Source organism: Neopsephotus bourkii, unplaced genomic scaffold, assembly GCF_033783945.1.
Source record: "Neopsephotus bourkii isolate Nb327-2 ecotype Australia unplaced genomic scaffold, CSIRO-AGI_Nbou_v1 NB_1003, whole genome shotgun sequence".
Taxonomy (NCBI): Eukaryota; Metazoa; Chordata; class Aves; order Psittaciformes; family Psittacidae; genus Neopsephotus; species Neopsephotus bourkii.
In genome coordinates, this window is record NW_026901494.1 from 96,431 (window position 1) to 115,777 (window position 19,347).

Consider the following 19,347-nt stretch of genomic DNA (forward strand, 5'->3'; position numbering starts at 1 on the left):
TTTGGGTTGGGAGGGACCTTAAAGCTTCTCCAGGTCCAACCCCCTGCCATGGGCAGGGACACCTTCCACTAGAGCAGCTTGCTCCACTTGACCAGGGCTTTGGACAAGGGCCTGTAGGGACAGGCCAAGGGGAATGGCTTGAACCTGTCCGAGGGGAGACTGAGCTGAGCTCTTAGGCAGAAGCTCTTCCCTGTGAGGGTGCTAAGGCGCTGGCACAGGGTGCCCAGAGAAGCTGTGGCTGCCCCATCCCTGGCAGTGTTCAAGGCCAGGTTGGACACAGGGGCTTGGAGCAAGCTGCTCCAGTGGAAGGACCTGAAGTCTCTTCCTACCCAAACCATTCTGGGATTCTCATCATGTTGCATTCAGTGGCGAGGGACAGGCATATCCTGGCAGGACACCGGTCACCATTCTCCACACCCCTTGGCACAAGTTGAGCAGCCCCGGATAAGCTGCTCACAAAGAGGTGTCTGAGTTCAGCTGTTGGCAGTTTGGTGAGATGAATCACATCTTGTGTTTTGATTTTTTGGGTTGGGCTGAGCCCCCTTTCCTGCCCTGCTGCAAAGAGCCCTTTGAGCTCCCCAGCCCCTCTGTGCCTGCTGTGGGATGGCCTGGCTGGCACCTGGGTGGAGCAGGCAGACAAACCTGGGCAGAAACCTGGGTACTGCTTTGCCCTTTTTGTGTTACCTTTGTAGGTGGTATTCGATGTTAAAAGGGCTTCGAAACTGCTTTTGCACGTTAGGTGTTTTCCCTGCTCTGTGGTGGGAGTCTCTTATTCAGCCCAGTTCTCAGACACAGTGAGAACAAGGAGTGATCTCCGAATCTTAGTAAGCTTTCCAGTTCTCACATTTTCTGGTTGTAAATGATGCTCTGTAGTTCAGCAAGACAATGGCACTGGAGGGGTACTCAGGTCCCATTGTGCTGTTGTGCCCTGAAGTTATCTCGAGGAACCTGCCAGGCTGGTACCTCTTCTTTTCCTGAGGCAGCATTTACCACTAAGAAACCACAGAATAGTTTGGGTTGGAAGGGACCTTAAAGCTCATCCAGTTCCAACCCCCTGCCACCTTCGACTAGAGCAGGTTGCTTAAATCAGATCTTAATTTCTGTTAGCATATAGGGATGACCTGTGCCATTCCTGTATTGAAGTCATGTCCCTTAGTGAGGTTGTCCTGTAGGCACAGATGCTGTTTTTATTCCACAAGCTGGTTTTCTTGTGCCATGAGTTTTATCTTCTACTTTAAGATGAAATTACTGCTGAAACCTCTTTCCCATTTCACTTCCAAATACTGCACTTCACTGAGAATCCTGCATTATGTGCAAATCCCACAGCAATTTTAAGGTTACTGGTTCATATAATGGCTTGTTGCTCATCTGTTACATTAAGACTTTCTGTGTGTGCTGCTCCATCCAGTTCTCCCAGAGTAGGGGGCTGATCTTCCAGAGCAGTTCAAGAAATGGGTTGCATCTGTTGCTGGTGGGATCTTGCAGCAGACAAACCCATCCTTTCCAACAGAGGTGAGTCCTGGATACCCTGAATGTGGAATTTGTCAGTGATGAGCAGCACAGCTCATTCCCGGCTGCAGTTTTGCATAGTGATGGGATTGCTGAACTGCCCAGTCAGCCCTGTGTGTCCAAGAGGCCAAACGCTTTCCTGTGTTGCTTGTTCAATCCAATCAACCTTTTGGGGGCTTTGGTCTTCTGAAAAGCCATCTTGGTCTGGGTGTCTTTATCACAAGTGTGCCAACCAGTGTCTTTCTTTCTGGATGACTCCTTGGCATGTGCATTCTGCATACTGGTATTGTGGGTCCTCCCAGCCAAACTGAGTCTGCACTGCTCTTTAGATCAGTTTCTGTTCTGGATCATTCATTGGTACCCTGATGGCAACAAATATTCACATCATTTGCCCCAGTTGCATTTTTCCATCCTTTAGCCTGCCCTTCCAGCCCTGTGCTAGATGATTCTGTCCTGCTGCCCCTTCTCAACAACATTTAGGTGATGTTTACCACCTAACTTCTGCCGTTTGGATGTGTCTTGCTCAGAGACCCATCACTGAGGTCTTCATGACCCACCTTGGAGTAGAGCATGAATGAGACATCCATGTTCTCTTCTGCCTCTCCTGTGCACACTGTCAGGCTAGATGGTACGAGGTGATCAACCTGGGCTTGGTACTTAGAGCATTAAATTAACAGGTTTTTGTTTCAGATTCTCCTTTCTGTCCTGAAAGAAGGTGCTTAATTTCTGGTGTCCTCTTCCTTTCCTGCCTCCACACCCTAAGGAAAGTGGGAAGATGGCAGAGGGGGATTACATCATCCCCAGTTTTGTTTGCCTGCTGGTTGTATTTTGCTATGTGAGTAACAGCAGATAGCATCATGAGGATCTCACTGTGGTTCACGTTTCTAATCTCTCCTGTTCCAAGTAATTTGGCTTCTTGCTTTATAGATGAGAGAATGGGGCAGTCCCACAGGGTGCCCAGGCACTGCTATGACTGGCTTCTCAAGAAATTCAACCCAATAACAAGTTTTTACTCCTATCCCTCGCTCTCAAGCCTGTACCACTACATGGCAGTGGTGTGGTGATGATCTCTGCAAGCCAACATGGATTCGCAGAGATGGAAGAGCTGATTTGTCTTATGTTTGCCCTTCATGCCCACATCGGTGGTTGGTTATGGTCAGTTCTTCCATCACAGTATGTTAGAGATTGGAAGGGACCTCAAAAGATCATCTTCCATGGACAGGGTTTGGTAAGAGCTTGGTCTGGTTTTTGCCAGATGGGTTTCTGAAGGGATTCTCCATGTTGCTGCTCCGCTGCCTATTGCTCTGTTGGTTCAGGGAGTAGAGACTCCCTGGAGCGGAGGTTTTGCAGTCCAAGAAGTGAAGGTCTCTCGTGGTCCCTGCCACGGCATGATGTGATCTTAGTGCTCAGAGTAAGAGCAACTTTCATCCTTGCTCAGTGAGACAGGAACCCAAGGCCCTATAAGGTGGTTGTGTGGTGCTGGGCTGGTTGGATGGTGCCACTGTCCTTTGTGAACACCCTGAAAGGATGTTTGTCAAACCAGTCACCTCCTGGATCTTTTGATACACCGCCTTTGTGTGGTTTGAACGAACATCTTATCACCTTCATCTCTCTGCTCTTTGCAGAGCGCTCAAGTAGTAAACACATAAAGGCTGAAGCTTGAATCTTAAAAATTGCAGGTTCCTCCCCTCATTGCCCTGATTTCTACAAAGACTTCCTCCAGCTGCTCCATCTCTCAGATCTGAGTTTCTATCTTTGGCTCCTCTATGGGTGTAGAGGCAGTAAAATCTTGCAAGCTAAGGTTAGTTAAACCCCAAGATTTCTTCTGTAATATAAGAAGAGTGGTCACTTTCATTGGAGGATCAACAGGTACCATGCACAGTGTAGCTGCATATCCATCTCCTCCACTGCAATGGGGATGCATCTCCCGAAGCTCCCGTCCTGCCTGTTGCCCACTGACCATTTTGAGGATGCAGTGGAGGAGGTAGAAAGCTGAAGTGCTCCTCAAGGGAGATGATGACCTTGCTGGGGTGCTCGTATGAGGATCCTGCCCTGAAAAAAAGCTCTGGGTAGGATCAATTTGCTTTAATTCCCAATGAAGTGGTTTTCCTTATATTGCAGCATCAGCCCAAGCTCCGTTCTTCTTTAGCCTCATCAGGCTTCTTGCCCTTCTCTTCCCAGTGCCCTAAGCTCTACCGCAGCAGTGAGCCAAGTGCTGAGCCACCTCCTCACACTAACCCATGAGTTAGCATCTCCACGAGGCAGCCAGTGTCCCTCCACCCATTGTGGCTGTCAGCAAACCTGGGCAGCGTACCCATGAGCTGATCCTGTGGGTGAAGGGGCTTGTTTTTCCTCTCCTGTTTCCTGCCTAGGATGCTCAGCAGTTTTGGAACAATCAGGGCAGGAAAGGGCATTATCCTGCTGTGCAGGTACCTGGAGGCTTTCTCCAGTGCTGGTGAAGTGGTGTGTTGCTTCCCTGCTGCAGGGTCCCTTCAGAGAAGGTAAAGCACTTCCAGCCAGGTCCTGTCCTCCATGTGGGTGTCTCAGGGAGATCCTGCTGGATTTGCTATCATGGAAGGGAAAATCTTGATCTTTGAGCTCTTTCCCTCTGTCCCAATCTAATGGTGGTTGTCCTGGACTTCACCACAGATCAGAGCAGTACTTTGGATGTTGAAGCTAGGACATGTGGACTTTAACACAAGAAAAGTGTGTCTCCTTGCAGAAAAGCCCATGTGACCCCCACTTTGGCTTCTCATGTGCCCTGTCCTGACCATGTTGGTACTGCTAATGGCCTCAGTCATCTCCTTGAATCAGCTGCTGTGTGCAGAGGGACCTTCTGGTCCTGGAGCAGCATCATCCTGGGCATGAAGCAGTTGAAGTGTTCTCCTTTGCTCCAATACTGAGCAGAAGCAAAGATGTGAAGGCGAAAGGTCCCAGGGCTGTGAAGGCAAGTGGGGGCACTACGTTCGTCTCAGCTGAGTGAAAGGCTCATGTCATGGAGCTGTGACACCCTGATGGATTCCTGTAGCTCTGGGCTTCACAGCCCAACAAGAAAAGATTCTTTTTTGGTGGTGGTGGTGTTTTTTCATACTCTTTGAAAACTGAGATTTTTGCAAACCTTGTGCCTCAAAGCAGAAGTGGAAAAACTGCTTAACTTTTCCACATTTGCTTTCTTGCCCCTTAAATGATGACTGTATGGTTTGCATGGTGTTTGGGTGTTGCTTGTAAGGCACATAGTTACTGCAGAAGGGAAACCAGTCTCTTCTTAGAGAACAGTTAGGGCTTGAAGTCCCATAGCTTGATTTTGTAAGGCTGGGGTTCAACACATAAGTGAGGTGTGGTGGGATAAATCCCTTCTTGCTTTGCTCAGCTCCTATCAAGCCTGTGCAGAGCAGGAGTGGCAGTTGATCCAGCCACACTTTTCCATACACAGTCTGTACGCATCTCTAAAGAGAGGTGGTTAATGTCTTGTCCAAGGGTGATACTCAAATGCTGCCTGAGGATGTTCCCGTCAAGTGTCTTCTCTGTTCCTGCCTCCTAGGAACGATATCTGTAGGTGCTTCACAGTGGGGCTGTACAGATGTGAGGGCTGTGCTGCATTGCCTGTCAGGAAAACTGTGATGATACAGTGTTGGAAGCTCTCTTGTTACCCTCCCTGCTGTCTTGTTGGTCCATCAAACCCCTTCTCTTTTCCCTGGGCAGTGGTTGTGCTCTATTTGAGTTGTTGTTGACAAGTGGGAGGGAGGCAGGGAAACCCACATCTTTTGCAACGTGTTGTTCTGCTTGGAAAGGTGCAGAGCAGCAGTCAGCCTTGGTGATGAGGGTGTCCCCAAAGGGTGCCACAGCATGACTGCTCTCAGCGTTCACCCTGACCTGTTGTGAAACATGACCACAGGCAGTTCACTGCATGGAGCCTCCCTTCCACCGGCTCCCAGTACGTCTGGTTTTGCTCTTGGTTTAGCAGTTCTGCTACTGGGAGTCCAGTGGGAGGGACATGATGGAGGGACAGATTCAAAGAGGTGCTCAACACCATCATAAGCCATTGCAAAGCACTCATTAAGTACCTTGACCTCAACACTTGTCTGTCTTGGTGTTCTTGAGGTGCTTAACGGAGCTCTTTGGAAAGTCTGGTTACATCCTCCAGAACTATCCCTGTGCTGTGTTTTGCTCAGGGTGGGTGGGAAGGAAGGGAGAGTTTGGAGAATAAACAGTAGAAGAGGCTGCAAAGTTCCTGCTCCTTGGTTGTGGTGGACAAGCAGAGTCCTCTCCCATGAAAAAATGCTTCCATAATCACTGCCTTGGGAGGAGAGGTTTAACTTCATGTGTGGTCCATAGCACGAGGAAAAAAAACCCCGACAAACCCAAAGATTGTGTTTTGTGGTTTGAAAGTTATGGTGATATCTTCCTCCTGAAATATTAAATATTTTGTCCTTAAATCCCATTGCTTTTCTGTGCTGGGATCCAAGAGGCATCAGGAAGGGATGACTGGGCTGGTGTGGTGTGAGGAGCACGTTCCCCTCCAAGGACCTGAGACAAGCTGACGTGCAGGGAGGTGTATTTTTGTGAGCTGGGTGTTGTAAAGGCTGCTTGTGAGTCACACTGTGCTCTTAGTCACTGCTTTCCTCTTGCCACAAGTCATGACTAAGGTGCTGATGTGCCGATTCCCTGCTAATTCAGTCCTCAGCACCGTGGCGAAGCGCTTCTTGGGTGTTCCTCGTGCACACACTGCGGATGGATAGACCATGGTGAAGACTGTAATAACAGCCTGTGGTGGTGGGACATGAGGCGGGAGCCCATGAGACTGCCTGGGGTAAAGGAGAGAGCTTGCATCTGGCAGGTCAGTGGTTGCTTGTGCGTTTGCTTTCACCTCTTTGGTGGCTTCTTTCCAGCGGCAGGGCTGGAGCCTCACTGCTCGCTTGGCTCTCAGGGAGCCCCAGCAGCGGGGCATGGCTTTACTGAGCCCTTTGGTGGAAGTGCCAGGAATTCATGTGGGTGGAGATGGCCACGCTGAGTGCACCGAGCAGGGGGAACCTCTGCTGAGATCACAGTGGCTTTTGCTCCTGCCTGACTGGAGGTGGGGAGCTGTGATGGGCACAGCCACCGAGTGCTCAAACACTGACCAAATAAGCAGAGATCTGAGTACTTTGGGATCACTTTGGAAACTACATGAGTGTGTGGCTTAGGTACAGGGACGTGCTGTCTGGGATGAAAGCAAAGGCCTCCTTGGCAGGGAGTTTTTGTAGTATTGGCAGGCTTTATTTCTTGTTCCTGGATTATTTTTGTGCATTTGTGTTGCCTCCAAACCAGAGACAAAGTCTTTGGGATGGAGCCATCTCTGTGCTTTGGGAGAGGAGAGAGATGCCTGCCCCAGGGTCCCTCTGGATGCCAGGGTGGCACTGCAGGGGAAGAGGGAGTCTCTGCCTGGGCATCTGTCTGATTGCTTATGGTTGGGGCAGTTCTGACAGGTAAACCTTTGGATAATTTGCTTTTTTCATGGTGTCCCAGATACGTATGAATTAGATGGGGTAAAGTAGTCCTTCCACCAACATAGTCTCTGCTACCCCAAAGTTGAGGTTTCCCCCTGAGCTGTGGTGGAGAGACAAGATGTCCAGGGCTGTGTTGTGAAAGGGTGCAGTCAGGAATGCAATCTGCAGTGTTACAATGACCTGGGATGTTGGGGCTGAGGCCCCCTCTGTACTTCCCTGCATTGCTGCAGGGACACATGGACCTTTTCTTCATGTTGGCTGTCTGGCAGCAAGATGACAGTTGGAAGCTTGAGGCTTTCCTGGCTCGTACAAGGTTGGCACTTGAGAGTGGGTTTGTGACCATTGCCACTGGACACTAGAGTTGCTAAGGATGATCCATGGCTCATGTGAGGAGGAGTTTGGGCTCTGCTGTCACTTTTCCCACACTGGACTGCATGATCTTTTGAGATCTCTTCCAGCCTGGGCTGTTGTACATTTCCCATCCAGCCCATTGCAAGGTGCTGCAGCCGTAATCTCTTGCTGTGTTATCTTCGATGGAGGCTAACCCACTGTTACCTCCTTGCCACAAACACGTGAGCGAGACTTGATCTCTTCCAAAGATGGAAATTGTGAGAAGGCAGATGTGCCTACAGCAGGTCAGCAGAGGGTGCCTCGGCCCCACAGCCTCTCATGATGGCACTGTGGATGTGTGCACCTCCTTTTCTCTGCTGTGGTTGGGATGCATTAGGGGAGCAGAGGGGAAGACAACAGGCTAGCAGACTGGGGTGCATGGTTGGCTTTGGGGTTGGCAGGAGGCAGTAACGGGATGGTGCTTCACCAGGAGCATCTTGTCTTCACTACAGTAGAAGTAGTGCTCTCTTCCTTGCATTTCACCAGGGACCTGCTATGCTAACTTTTTCCCTTCTTTCTGTGTAGGAGATGAATTAAAATGCAGCACACCACGTGTACGGAGGACAGGATCTACCACGCACTGGAAAGATGTTTACACGGGCTTAGCAGAGATGCTGTCTCCAGCAGATGGGCTGGTAAGTGACCTGTTAACCATGAGCTTATTCTTCAGCCTCTGCACGATCTGCTGACCTACCTGGGCACCCGGGTAAGAGGGAGCTGCTGGAGGCTTGGAGGCCTTTTCTCCTTTCCAGTGTTCAATGTTAGAGGTAGGATCCAAGCTAGTCAGTCTTCCTGAGCCTCTTGCTGCAGTACGAAGATGTTGAACAAGTCATGTTAAGTCTTACATATATAACGATTCACCAGAGAAGCCGTGCATCTTGCCAGTTGTCCATGCCTGAGTTGGAGAGGATTAGGCACTCTATGCTTCTCACTGTGAGGAAAGACTCCTTTGTGTAATCAGCCAGCCTTGCCTTGTTTTGATGCATGCAGTCCTCAAAACCTATGGGCGTAATCTATTCTGCATTGTCAGAAGCAAGTGTGGAGATACTGTTATCGACTTTATTTAAATCTAGACCAGATACCATGGTGACCATAAAGATCTGAGCCGTGTTCAGAGCAGTTTGGGATGCCGGCAGTTAGGCCAGAGCAGCAGTGAGCAGAAGTCATTTTTGACTGTCATTTTGATCTGTCTTCCTCATCCTGGCATTTGTAGGCTGCAGTTACATCACTCCCAAATCCTCTTGTGAATGGAAGAAATTGAATGAATTTGGGGGTCTGTCAAATTCAGGTTTCCTTTTGTCTGTTTTCAACCCCTTCTGCTTTTCTGTTTACCTGTAAGTCAGCAAAGGGTTGCAAGCAATGTCCTACCTTCTGCCAAGTACTGCAGTAATCCCTTTGGCCGTGCCTGTTTCCTCACCCGCTGGAGGGATGCCAGCTCCCTGTGCTGGAGCATCATTCTGTGTCTTGTTTATGACCAAGACTCATGGGTCCTTTTGGGCTCCCCATGTTCTGGGCAAACTGGCCCTGAAGTGTGATCTGTATTTCCTGTTCCTGGAAGCGCGAGCTCATGCTTACGACCATTCCAGTGCATGTCCAAAGGAGTCCATCGTGCCAAGCCATTCACTGAGCACTGCATAACTTGCCTCTTCCTGTAATTATAATTAATCAATCCCTGTGTCACTCATAATCTCTGCCTTGCTCTAATCCCAGCCCCTCAGCACTGTTGGTGATGTTAGGGCAGCCTTTAAAAATGACTTCATAACTTTTCTGGCTCATTAGCAAAGATCAGACTGTGTGGGGCAGGGTGGTGGGCTCTGCTGGGAGCAGCTCTGCTGCCCACTGATCCCTCAGTAATAACCATTTCCCCCCATCTCTCTGCCTGCTGCTTTCAGTCCTCTTCATGTGGGTTTTGAGGGGTTTGGCAGAATGAACTGGCATTCCGAGGAGAATCTTGAGCATTTTACACATCAGAAAGTTCCCTTTCATCAAAACCAGTTGTGCTGTTGCCAAAAGTGTTCAGCGTGACCGGCGAGCCCTGCTCCCACAGTGGTTGGTGGATGTGATGTTAATGGCTTTTCTGTGCCATGGCCCCAGGTACCACGGTGGGACAGCTCCGAGAGCAGCGCTGCGTGGCCAAAGCTGCCTCTAAGTGCTTTACCCCATGGCATGTCCATGTCGGCTTTGAAAGAGCTGCTGTTCCACATCCTACCCCCTTGCAGTCGGGGTAGGAAGTCTTTCATTATTGCAGTAACATGTGATTTGGGAACAACAGAGCATAATTCACAGATGTACCCACACCCATAGCAGTGAATCCTATTTCTGTTCAAAATCAGAGCAGAAATGTTTTCATATTCTGACTTCCCCTTATTGCAATCAATAGTTTAATTACTGCTGTGTCAGATCCAGGCTGTTATTTATGGCAGGGCTCTGTTCCTCATATGGCTGGTCAGTGAATCTCTCCAGTTTGTTCTAAACTCTGCTGTAGCCTTCTCCTTTCTTGTTTTGAACTTCTTACATCACATATATTTCCCGGTTTATTTGCTTTCCCCTCCTTTTTACTATTTCTGCACACCAAAATCGCACCCAGGACGCTGAAGCTTTTGGGATGAGACCTTCCGAGGAGATGGTGTTTATTTTTAAGTTATTTAATGCCTTTTTTTAACATGATAATTTGACAGGAGGTGTCTCCAGAGAGGGTGAGTAATCGCTTCCGATGCGTTGTTCCCCCCACTGTGTGACTGAAGAACTGTGGTTGGTGAAGTCAGCAAAGAGAAGTGCAAGTGCTTTGGCCATCACAGGTTTATATCCTGGATGAGCCTGTGGTCAGCTCTGGGGTCTAAACAGAGAATCTTTCCTGAACTGCAGCGTTTATTGGAGGAACCAAAGAAAAATGAATTGCTGCCAAATCACAAGAAAAAAATGTGTTAGAAAAGTACTAGAAAAGACAACCTCCTTCTCTGGAGACCCTCTTCAGAGAGTTTCGCTTCCACTGTGTCGCTGCAAAGAGATGATGGTTAAATCACAATGTGCTAAAGGAAGAAAAATAGTTCATTTCTTGCTGGTCAACAGTGAAATGGGGGGAGCGTTTGGTGGAGGAGAGTGCTGGGCTTGGGTCTGGCTGCTGGCAGTGCTGGGGTGCTGAGTTCGAGGGGGGCTGGAGGGTCGTGGTGAATAGTGAGCTGCTGGAGAGGCTACATAGTGCCCAGGGATCGTAGGGACCTGCTGTGTCACTGCCATGGGGCTGCACACAAGTCAGAAGGGATGAAGGATGCCAGCGAGGGAGGATGGATGAAGGTCACTGGTGAGCAGGAGGAGTGTTCAATGATACTTCTCATGCGGTGCCCAGGGAATTCAATCTGCTCAGCTGTAATAAAGAGAAGCTTAAGATCCTGCTCAGTTGCAATCATCTAGATACCTTCATGGGGAATTGTTCACCCTGAAAAAAAGAAGGCTCCAGAGACCTTGTAACAGTCTTCCAATAACTAAAGGGGCCACAAGAAACCTGGAGAGGGGCTTTGGACAAGGGCCTGTAGGGACAGGCCAAGGGGAATGGCTTGAACCTGCCCGAGGGGAGACTGAGCTGAGCTCTTAGGCAGAAGCTCTTCCCTGTGAGGGTGCTGAGGCGCTGGCACAGGGTGCCCAGAGAAGCTGTGGCTGCCCCATCCCTGGCAGTGTTCAAGGCCAGGTTGGACACAGGGGCTTGGAGCAAGCTGCTCCAGTGGAAGGGGTCCCTGCCCGTGGCAGGGGTTGGAGCTGGAGGAGCCTTAAGGTCTCTTCCAAACCAAACCAGTCTGGGATTCTATGAATGAACAGGTATCTGGTGTGGAGATCCTCCAGCTTCATCAGCAAGTAGTGAAACGCAGTGTTTGAAATCTTGCAGCGCCAAGTGTGCAATCGGGGTGTGCTGGTAACTAAAAGTTGTAAATTTTAACTTTTGAACTGATTTCTCCAGGCTTGTGGGTTTTCTTGCTGAACTCACTGGCAGGCTGGGTGGAAGCGCTTGGGGTGTCTCCATTCACTGTGCCCTCCTCAATGGGCTCTGGAAGCTGCAGGTTGGAATGCTACACAGTGCAGCTGGCATCATCCGAGGGGCTGCTGTGACTGTGGGCTTTTGCTGTCTCCTGTCCTCACCTCCAGTCCCCTGGAGCGTGACCAGCAGGTCGAAGGAGGTGATCCTGCCCCTTTATTCTGCTCTCGTGAGACCTCACTTGGAGTATTGTGTGCAGTTCTGGTGTCCTCAACATAAAAAGGACATGGAACTGTTGGAACAAGTCCAGAGAAGGCCACGAGGATGATCAGGGGACAGGAGCACCTCCCGTATGAAGATAGACTGAGAAAGTTGGGGCTGTTCAGCCTGGAGAAGAGGCTGCGTGGAGACCTCATAGCAGCCTTCCAGTATCTGAAGGGGGCCTATAGGGATGCTGGGGATGGACTCTTCATTAGGGACTGTAGTGATAGGACAAGGGGTAATGGGTTAAAACTTAAAAAGGGGAAGTTTAGATTGGATATAAGGAGGAAATTCTTTCCTGTTAGGGTGGTGAGGCACTGGAATGGGTTGTCCAGGGAGCTTGTGAATGCTCCATCCCTGGCAGTGTTCAAGGGCAGGTTGGACGAGGCCTTGGGTGAGATGGTTTAGAGCGATGTGTCCCTGCCCATGGCAGGGGGGTTGGAACTTGATGATATTAAGGTCCTTTCCAGCCCGAACTATTCTATGATTCTATGATTCTATGATTCTAATTCTATGACTTAGGAACCGCTGTGAGTCGGCCCTTCCCTGGGCAGTCCCTTGGAAAAAAGCACCTTGTTCTGGTGAGGACGTAGTGGAAATGGTGGGAGTGGGTCCGGGGGAGGGAGGAAATGGAGACATTTGCTTTTCAGCCTTCCAACTGTGTCACTCCTGCCAGCAGCTGGAGCCGATGCCAGCCTGAGCGCTGTGGGCACTGGCAGCTCGGGCATGTGCTGTTGCTGCTTGATTTCTAGTTTTCTCTGCTGTGTTTTTTCCGCTTTGGCAGTTGCCCCGTGAGGAGCAGCCGAGGGGAAACGGCACCGCTGCGGTCAGAGGGGCTGCTCCGGGAGGGGGGCAGCGTGCTCGGCTTCTTAGAAGAGAAATCGCAAAGCCGCATCCTTCTGAGGCCGCTGCTGCTGGCTCCTGCCGTGCTGCAGGCGTCTCGAGCGGTGCAGTTGCACCTGGGGCAACCCCCAATGTCAATGCAGGTTTGAGCAGCCCTGGGGAGAAGGGGTTAGGGGTACTGGTGGATGAAAGGCTGGACATCAGCTGGCAATGTGTTACCGCAGCACCCAGCTGCATCCCAGGTGGATGCAGGATGTCTGCAGAAGGATAGAGAGGGTTCTTGCTGGTGGGTGACTCCTTTCTGCTCAATATCATCTGGGACTTTTATTCCAGACCTGTGCACGTTAGGAGCATCACTTGCCGTGCCCAAATATCCCTTTTAGTCTGGATGAAGGGGATCTGGCTGGAGGGACTGACTCTGCTCCCAGTGGTTGGGAAGTGGATGCTCTTGACCTGGACTGTGCATGGAGGGTAGGGGATTCCCACCCAGGTGTGGATGCCCTGTCCTGACTGATGCTTGTCAGTGCCGGACACTTTGCTTTGCAGCATCGTCTTTGTTTCTTGTGTCCAGGATTTCCAAGCTGCATTTCACACATAACATTATTTTTAGCAAGGATACAGCTGTTTTGGTGTGGTTTTGGTTAATGTTCTTTGCCAAATTCAGGATCTCAGACTGTGGCAGCCTGCTGCTTCCCAGCACTGTTTATTTCAATCCCAGGGTAACCCCAGTGCCTTGCCATGGCCATGAGTTAAAAGGAATTTCTGCTCATAGTGACGTTATTCTAATATACCTGTCTGCATAATAGAATAGTTAGGGTTGGAAAGGACCTTAAGATAATCTATTTCCAACCCCCTTGCCATGGGCAGGGACACCTCACACTAAACCATGTCACCCAAGGCTCTGTCCAACCTGGCCTTGAACACTGCCAGGGATGGGGCAGCCACAGCTTCTCTGGGCACCCTGTGCCAGTGCCTCAGCACCCTCACAGGGAAGAGCTTCTGCCTAAGAGCTCATCCCAGTCTCCCCTCAGGCAGGTTCAAGCCATTCCCCTTGGCCTGTCCCTACAGGCCCTTGTCCCAAGCCCCTCTCCAGGTTTCCTGCAGCCCCTTTAGGCACTGGAGCTGCTCTAAGGTCTCCCCTTAAGGAGCCTTTTCTCCAGGCTGACCCAACCCAGCTCTCTCAGCTTCCCTCCAGCCCTGCCCTTGTCTCTGCTACCTGCCCATCCTCCCGGTCCACTTGCAGTGCCTTTGTCCCAGCTCCTCCCCAGGGCAGCAGCTCAGCACCTTTCCCTCTGCCCCATTCAGTGCAGAATAAAGCAGCGAGCTGCTGCTGCTGCCGTTTCCTCCTCCCTTGCTGGAGTGAAAGGAAGGAAAGAGCCCTGGTCTTGCTGGGCTATTTGTGTATGTGGTTACACTCGCACAGGAAGCGGTGTTCTCGGTACCTGGCGATGCGCCCGGCACAGCTCAGCTCTGCTGCTCCCATGGCTCCTGCTCCACATGGCCAGGGCAGTCCAGGGTGGCCACACCAGGGTCGGGATCTCACGGATGGAACATCCCCCTCAGCCAAAGCAGGACAGGATGTTCAATACACACATGAGCTGCTTCTTGCCCAGGACAGCAAAGCTCTGGCAGCTTAGAGCACCTCTTGGCTATCCCACAGGTGCTGAGGCTTTCCCTGGAGGATGCTGCACTCTGGGATAACACTGACTGGTTCAAGCAATCTGTTGGAATCATTGTCGGCAGGGCCATTGCTCTGTGCCATTGTGCTGGCTTATGAGAGGGGCTCAAAAGGGAAGTGGAACATCGCTGAGTTACCGGCTCGCTGTAGCCATGGCCTCGCTGATGGGGTATCATGACCTGAGGTTGTGCTCTGGATGTCAGCAGACACACCGAGGGGCCAGGAGGATTGGAGCTGTAACTACCATCGAGTGCATCTGAACTGCTTGGGGACTTCCCAGTGGGAAAATGTGAATTCATTGACAGGGAAAAGCTGCGTGGCAGCAGGGAAGCATTCCCATGGGGGAAGGCTCCTGCCCTCTTAATTCAGTGACAGACTGAATAGGCATGAAGCCACAGGAACAGTGTGTGTCCTGGTAAGCAAATGCCTGTCTACAGAGGGCACATGAAGCCTCTTGTTGCAACCTTAGTGCTAGTTCTGCTTGTCTTGGCATTGGCCTTCTCCCGGCCGGGCCACCACAGCATTTCTCTCCTGTGGTTTAACCTCATATTGTTTAGCACCTAGAAGGTGTGTAAAGATGTTTTTATGGCATCTTTGTATGTCTGATGAATTTATAGCCTCTGCATCTAGGGGTAATGTTTGAGGGATGGGGCAGACAGTGTGCCCTGTGGCTTTGTGCTGAAAACACTGTCCTTTTGCCTGCTCATGGCATTGCTTCTTCCTTGGTAGGTCCACAGTGACAGGCAATGCACATAGGTTGGTACCCATGTTTCTGTGCTGCTGAGTAAAAAGCGGCTGTATTTGTATTTATTTTTCCTCTGAGATCACTAGCCCCACTCCCTGCAGTGTGAGATGCTCTGTTTCTCTTGGGTTTGCTTTTGGACTGAGACTGGAAGAGCCCCCATGCCAGCACCTCTGAACCCTGCCATGGGCTCTGGCTGAGCTGTGTGGAGTGGATCCACTCCTGGTGAAAAAATCCATGGTAGTGTGGAATGGAGGAGATACAGATGTTTGTTAGGCTGTTTGCTTGACATTTCCCCATAGCTTCTCTCTAGGGGTCTGTGTGTGGTGCTGGGTCCCTGGATGGGGGAGGAGGTGCTGCTCTGGTCTTGGCCTGCAGACCCTGGTCTGCTGGAGCTGTCGAGCACCGCCTCCTCCCTTGGGAAGTGAGGCCAGGATGAATGGAGGCGCCCGGCAGCCTTCACACTGATCATTTCCTCTAGGACCACCTGGGAGGTGGCCCTGACCTCTAAGGAGAGCGATGGCCTCGGGAAACACCTTGGGCCATTGTCACCAGTCAGGTCCCAGCAGCAAGAGGCAGATGTCTGGGGGTGGAGGCCGGGAGGGTTTCACTCAGCAGGAGTGAAGGACTCTCCATCCCTTCACATGGCAACTCACTGCTCTGAATATGCCTAAACTTCTGGCGGGGTTTAGTATATTTAGTGGAACTCTAAAGGTGCTAAGAGATGGAATAAATGCTGGGTAGGCTTAATGATGCTGATGGTGCATCACCAGGGTGTGGGGAAGCTGGTTGAGGGGATGGAGCATCTTCCCTCAGGTGTGATGCAGCTGGAGGGGGTTGGATGTGTGCCTGGTAGGAACTGAATTTTGCAGGGTTTGAGTGAGTTCATAGTTGGGGCATCTGGGGTGTTTGTGACAGGGGCCGCAGGGCAAAGGCTCACACCAATGGGTTTTCGGTGCTCAGGCACAATGAAAGTGAGCATCCACTCATTGCATGTGCATCCCTCTGGCCTCTGCAGCATGCACATGGCAGTGCAGGCATGTCAGCTACCCAGCTTCCCTGAGGAAGAGACAACCAGCTGAGCTTGGGCACATTGGGCTGCGTGAGTGAGAGTGCTTGGGCATGAAGTGTTGTTGAGATAAACACCATTTGGTGAGATTGGATCCATCCAGAATGAGGGCGCGAGGTCTTCTCCTTCGCCGTGATGTGACACAGGCAGCAAACACCTTCACCCTTACCCCCTCCCTATGTTCATCCCTCCTGTGACCTCTCTGAGCTGGCTGTGGCTGACAGCAGCTCTGTCTCCCTGCAGCTGGGCTGTGCCTGAACTGCTGGAGCCTGCAGGAGCTGGTGAGCCGGGACGCCAGCAACTACGTCATCCTTGTGGAGAAGATCCTCGGCAAGGCCAAGGAGGTGAGCTCTGGGGGGACTGGGGCTGGGGCAGCTCCAGGGCTTGCCAGAAATGGGGGTTTGCATTGCTTCACAGAGTCCCAGACTGGTTTGTATTAGAGGGAACTTAAAGCTCATTCAGTTCCACCCCCTGCCACAGGCAGGGACCCCTTCCACTGGAGCAGCTTGCTCCAACCCCCTGTGTCCAACCTGGCCTTGAGCACTGCCAGGGATGGGGCAGCCACAGCTTCTCTGGGCACCCTGTGCCAGCGCCTCAGCACCCTCACAGGGAAGAGCTTCTGCCTAAGAGCTCAGCTCAGTCTCCCCTCGGGCAGGTTCAAGCCATTCCCCATGGAATGGTGAGTGACTTTGGGTTGTGGTAAGGTGCTGCTGGAGCACTGGAGCTTGGGGTGATGCTGGGTCTGCAGGTCCAAAAACCCTCATGGGAGCATCTCTGTGTCCCACCAGCTTTCAGCACATGGGGAGCTACAAGGGAAAAAACCCATCACCAATGTCTGCTATTGGGCAACACTGCATATCCATGGGGAAGGGGTTCGATTTCCTGCAGCGCTGCTTGGTGCTATGCAGGGGCTGCACGCATGGGGCCAGACTTCCCCACACGTTCCCCTGGGGTACACTGGGAGCTGTTAGTCCAAATCAAAGCAAATGGGAAGTTTCCTGTTGGTTTTCATGGAAACTTTGCTGTACTCTGCTGGGCTTCCTGCAGAGCAGGCACGGAGCTGGGATGCTGGATGCAGGCAGGTTTGCACTGTGCAGCATTGGGCCAAGCACAGCAGGTGAAGCTGCAGTAGGGCCGAGTCTATCAGCCTACAGGGTCCCATCATGTGCTGCAGAGGCTTGAGGCACTGTTGCTAGAGCAGGGTCACCCCAGGCTGCTCCTGGGAAGACCTTGGAGGAATCCTTTGATGTGGCAGGAAATGGTGATGTGTTTCCTAAATCCTCAGCACTGGGATTCATGTGATGGGGTAAATGTTGCCTTTCATTTCGGGGGAAAGAAAGGCTGCCAAGCTGTATATTCAGTTTCATCCATCCGTTTATATGTTTTTTTAATAGCTGGACTGTGTTTAGTTGCAGATAGTGTTTGCAGACAGCGTTTTATTACATTACGGTTTATGTAAGGGTTTATTGCACTTTCCTGTGCTCATGAAGAGGATACAAGTGTATCCTTGAGCCGTGTGTCACACGGTGAAGTATCCTGCTGGCTATTCAGTGGCAAAGGCTGGGACAAGAATACATGGTGTGCACCATGCTGCTGAGCTTTGCAGCACTGGGCTGGTCTTGGAGCAGCTCCAGTGCCTAAAGGGGCTGCAGGAAAGCTGGAGAGGGGCTTGGGACAAGGGATGGAGGGACAGGCCAAGGGGAATGGCTTAAACCTGCCCGAGGGGAGACTGAGCTGAGCTCTTAGGCAGAAGCTCTTCCCTGTGAGGGTGCTGAGGCGCTGGCACAGGGTGCCCAGAGAAGCTGTGGCTGCCCCATCCCTGGCAGTGTTCAAGGCCAGGTTGGACACAGGGGCTTGGAGCAAGCTGCTCCAGTGGAAGGGGTCCCTGCCCATGGCAGGGGTTGGAGCTGGATGAGCTTTAAGGTCCCTTCCAACCCAAACCATTCTATGATCAGAGGGCTGCGAGCATGGCCAAATCCAGCTTCTTGAGGGTGAAGGCAGAGCAGCAGTCTGTGCTGACCTTCCGGTCCCATCAGTGTGGGTTACTGGGGCTTCAAGGGTTATTTTCCCATGGAGATAAGGAAAGTTTTGGGGAGGGTGATGTGGTGGGTTAAGTGCTCAGCTGCACTGTTGTGAAGTCTCTTTGGCACCTCCAAGGATGCTTTTGGTTGACGCTCATGGCGAGCACCCCAGCTCACCCTTCTGCCCTGGGCTGTTTCCTACAGGTGCAGGAGAAGTGCGACTACGACCTCGTGATGCCCCTGGCTCTGCTCTTCTACTACGCCGTCCTGTATGTAAGTCCTGAGGCTGCTGCACATAGCTTGATCCCAGCCCCTGGGGATGCATGGGGTGCGGAGCCTTTCCCTGTGGAGCCCAGCAGAGCAGTCACAGAAATTGGAATGGCTTTTGTCTGAAACATCATGGTCTGCTCTGATCAATTAATCTCAGAGAATGATGCTATAAGAATCTACAGGGATCAAGACCAGGCAACCATTGTATGAGCTGAGAGATGTAAAAGATGAGCTTCAGTGGGTTTTAAGCTTTTTATTTGAAGATGGGCTAATCAGAAAGGGAGATGGACCCTTCTCTGTGCAGAGAAGGCAAAGTTTTTTCATTAGCCTTTACTTGTGCAAAATGTAAAGGCAGCAGTGCTGCAAAGGAGCGGAGCCCTTACAGGAAACCCTTTCTTATTATTATTATTAGCACAATGCATCATTATCCCGAGGAAATCATTGCTGCCAGGTCTTGCAAAAGCACAGGCTGTGATGCCATTCATCTGTATGGATCTCTGCTTGTTAAAAAGAAATGTATATATAGGCTTTGGCATGTGAGGCACAGCCGGGAGGTTGGGAAGGTGCAGAGCGGATGGAGCTTTCTCAGAGCTGTGCCGGGGGGGGGAGGTACTTTGACCTTTCTTTGTGAGAGGATGGGGTGTCACAGGATGAGCCCCTGCTCTGAGCCTCTTCTCCTCCCACTTCCAGCCTAAGCCCTTAAGTTTTGATGCAGTGCTCGAGCCCGTGCCTTTGCTCCCTTTCTAACAGTGTCTCCCCACCTCCCGCAGGCTCCCCATTTCCCATCGGGCTCCGACCTGCTCCTGAAAGCTGCCGGTGTGTACCACAGCTTCCTGACCTGGCCCGTGCCCTACTGTGACATCTTCCGCAAGCTGCTCACCTTCATCAGCAATGAGCTTAAGGCCCCTGGTAAGCACTCCTGCCCCACTGCTCCCCTGGGCCACCCTCTGCTGTGACCGCCCAGGTTGGATCCTGTTCTGGTGCTGCTCTCTTCCACCTCACTTACTTCATGCATCCCTTGGATGTGGTGTTTACACCTACCTCGTGCTTCCCAACCCTCACCTTTTCCAGGACATGCGGAGCTCTGCCCTCAGTTCTCTGCATGATTTTC

General features: G+C 51.4%; 1 protein-coding gene across 3 annotated transcripts in view; it reads left to right on the forward strand.

Annotated features, from left to right (window-relative positions):
- Positions 1 to 19,347, forward strand: part of PIK3R5 (phosphoinositide-3-kinase regulatory subunit 5) — a 59,723-nt gene that overhangs the window by 24,865 nt on the left and 15,511 nt on the right. For 2 of the 3 annotated variants that reach the window (XM_061360002.1, XM_061360004.1), the window contains exons 1-5: positions 6,046 to 6,346; positions 7,911 to 8,020; positions 16,189 to 16,289; positions 18,171 to 18,239; positions 19,007 to 19,145. In XM_061360002.1, coding sequence (XP_061215986.1) covers positions 7,924 to 8,020; positions 16,189 to 16,289; positions 18,171 to 18,239; positions 19,007 to 19,145 — 406 coding nt within the window. In that variant the 5' untranslated portion in view covers positions 6,046 to 6,346; positions 7,911 to 7,923. Of the gene's footprint in view, positions 1 to 6,045; positions 6,347 to 7,910; positions 8,021 to 16,188; positions 16,290 to 18,170; positions 18,240 to 19,006; positions 19,146 to 19,347 lie in introns of those variants that run through there. The other variant, XM_061360003.1, reaches the window with a different exon arrangement.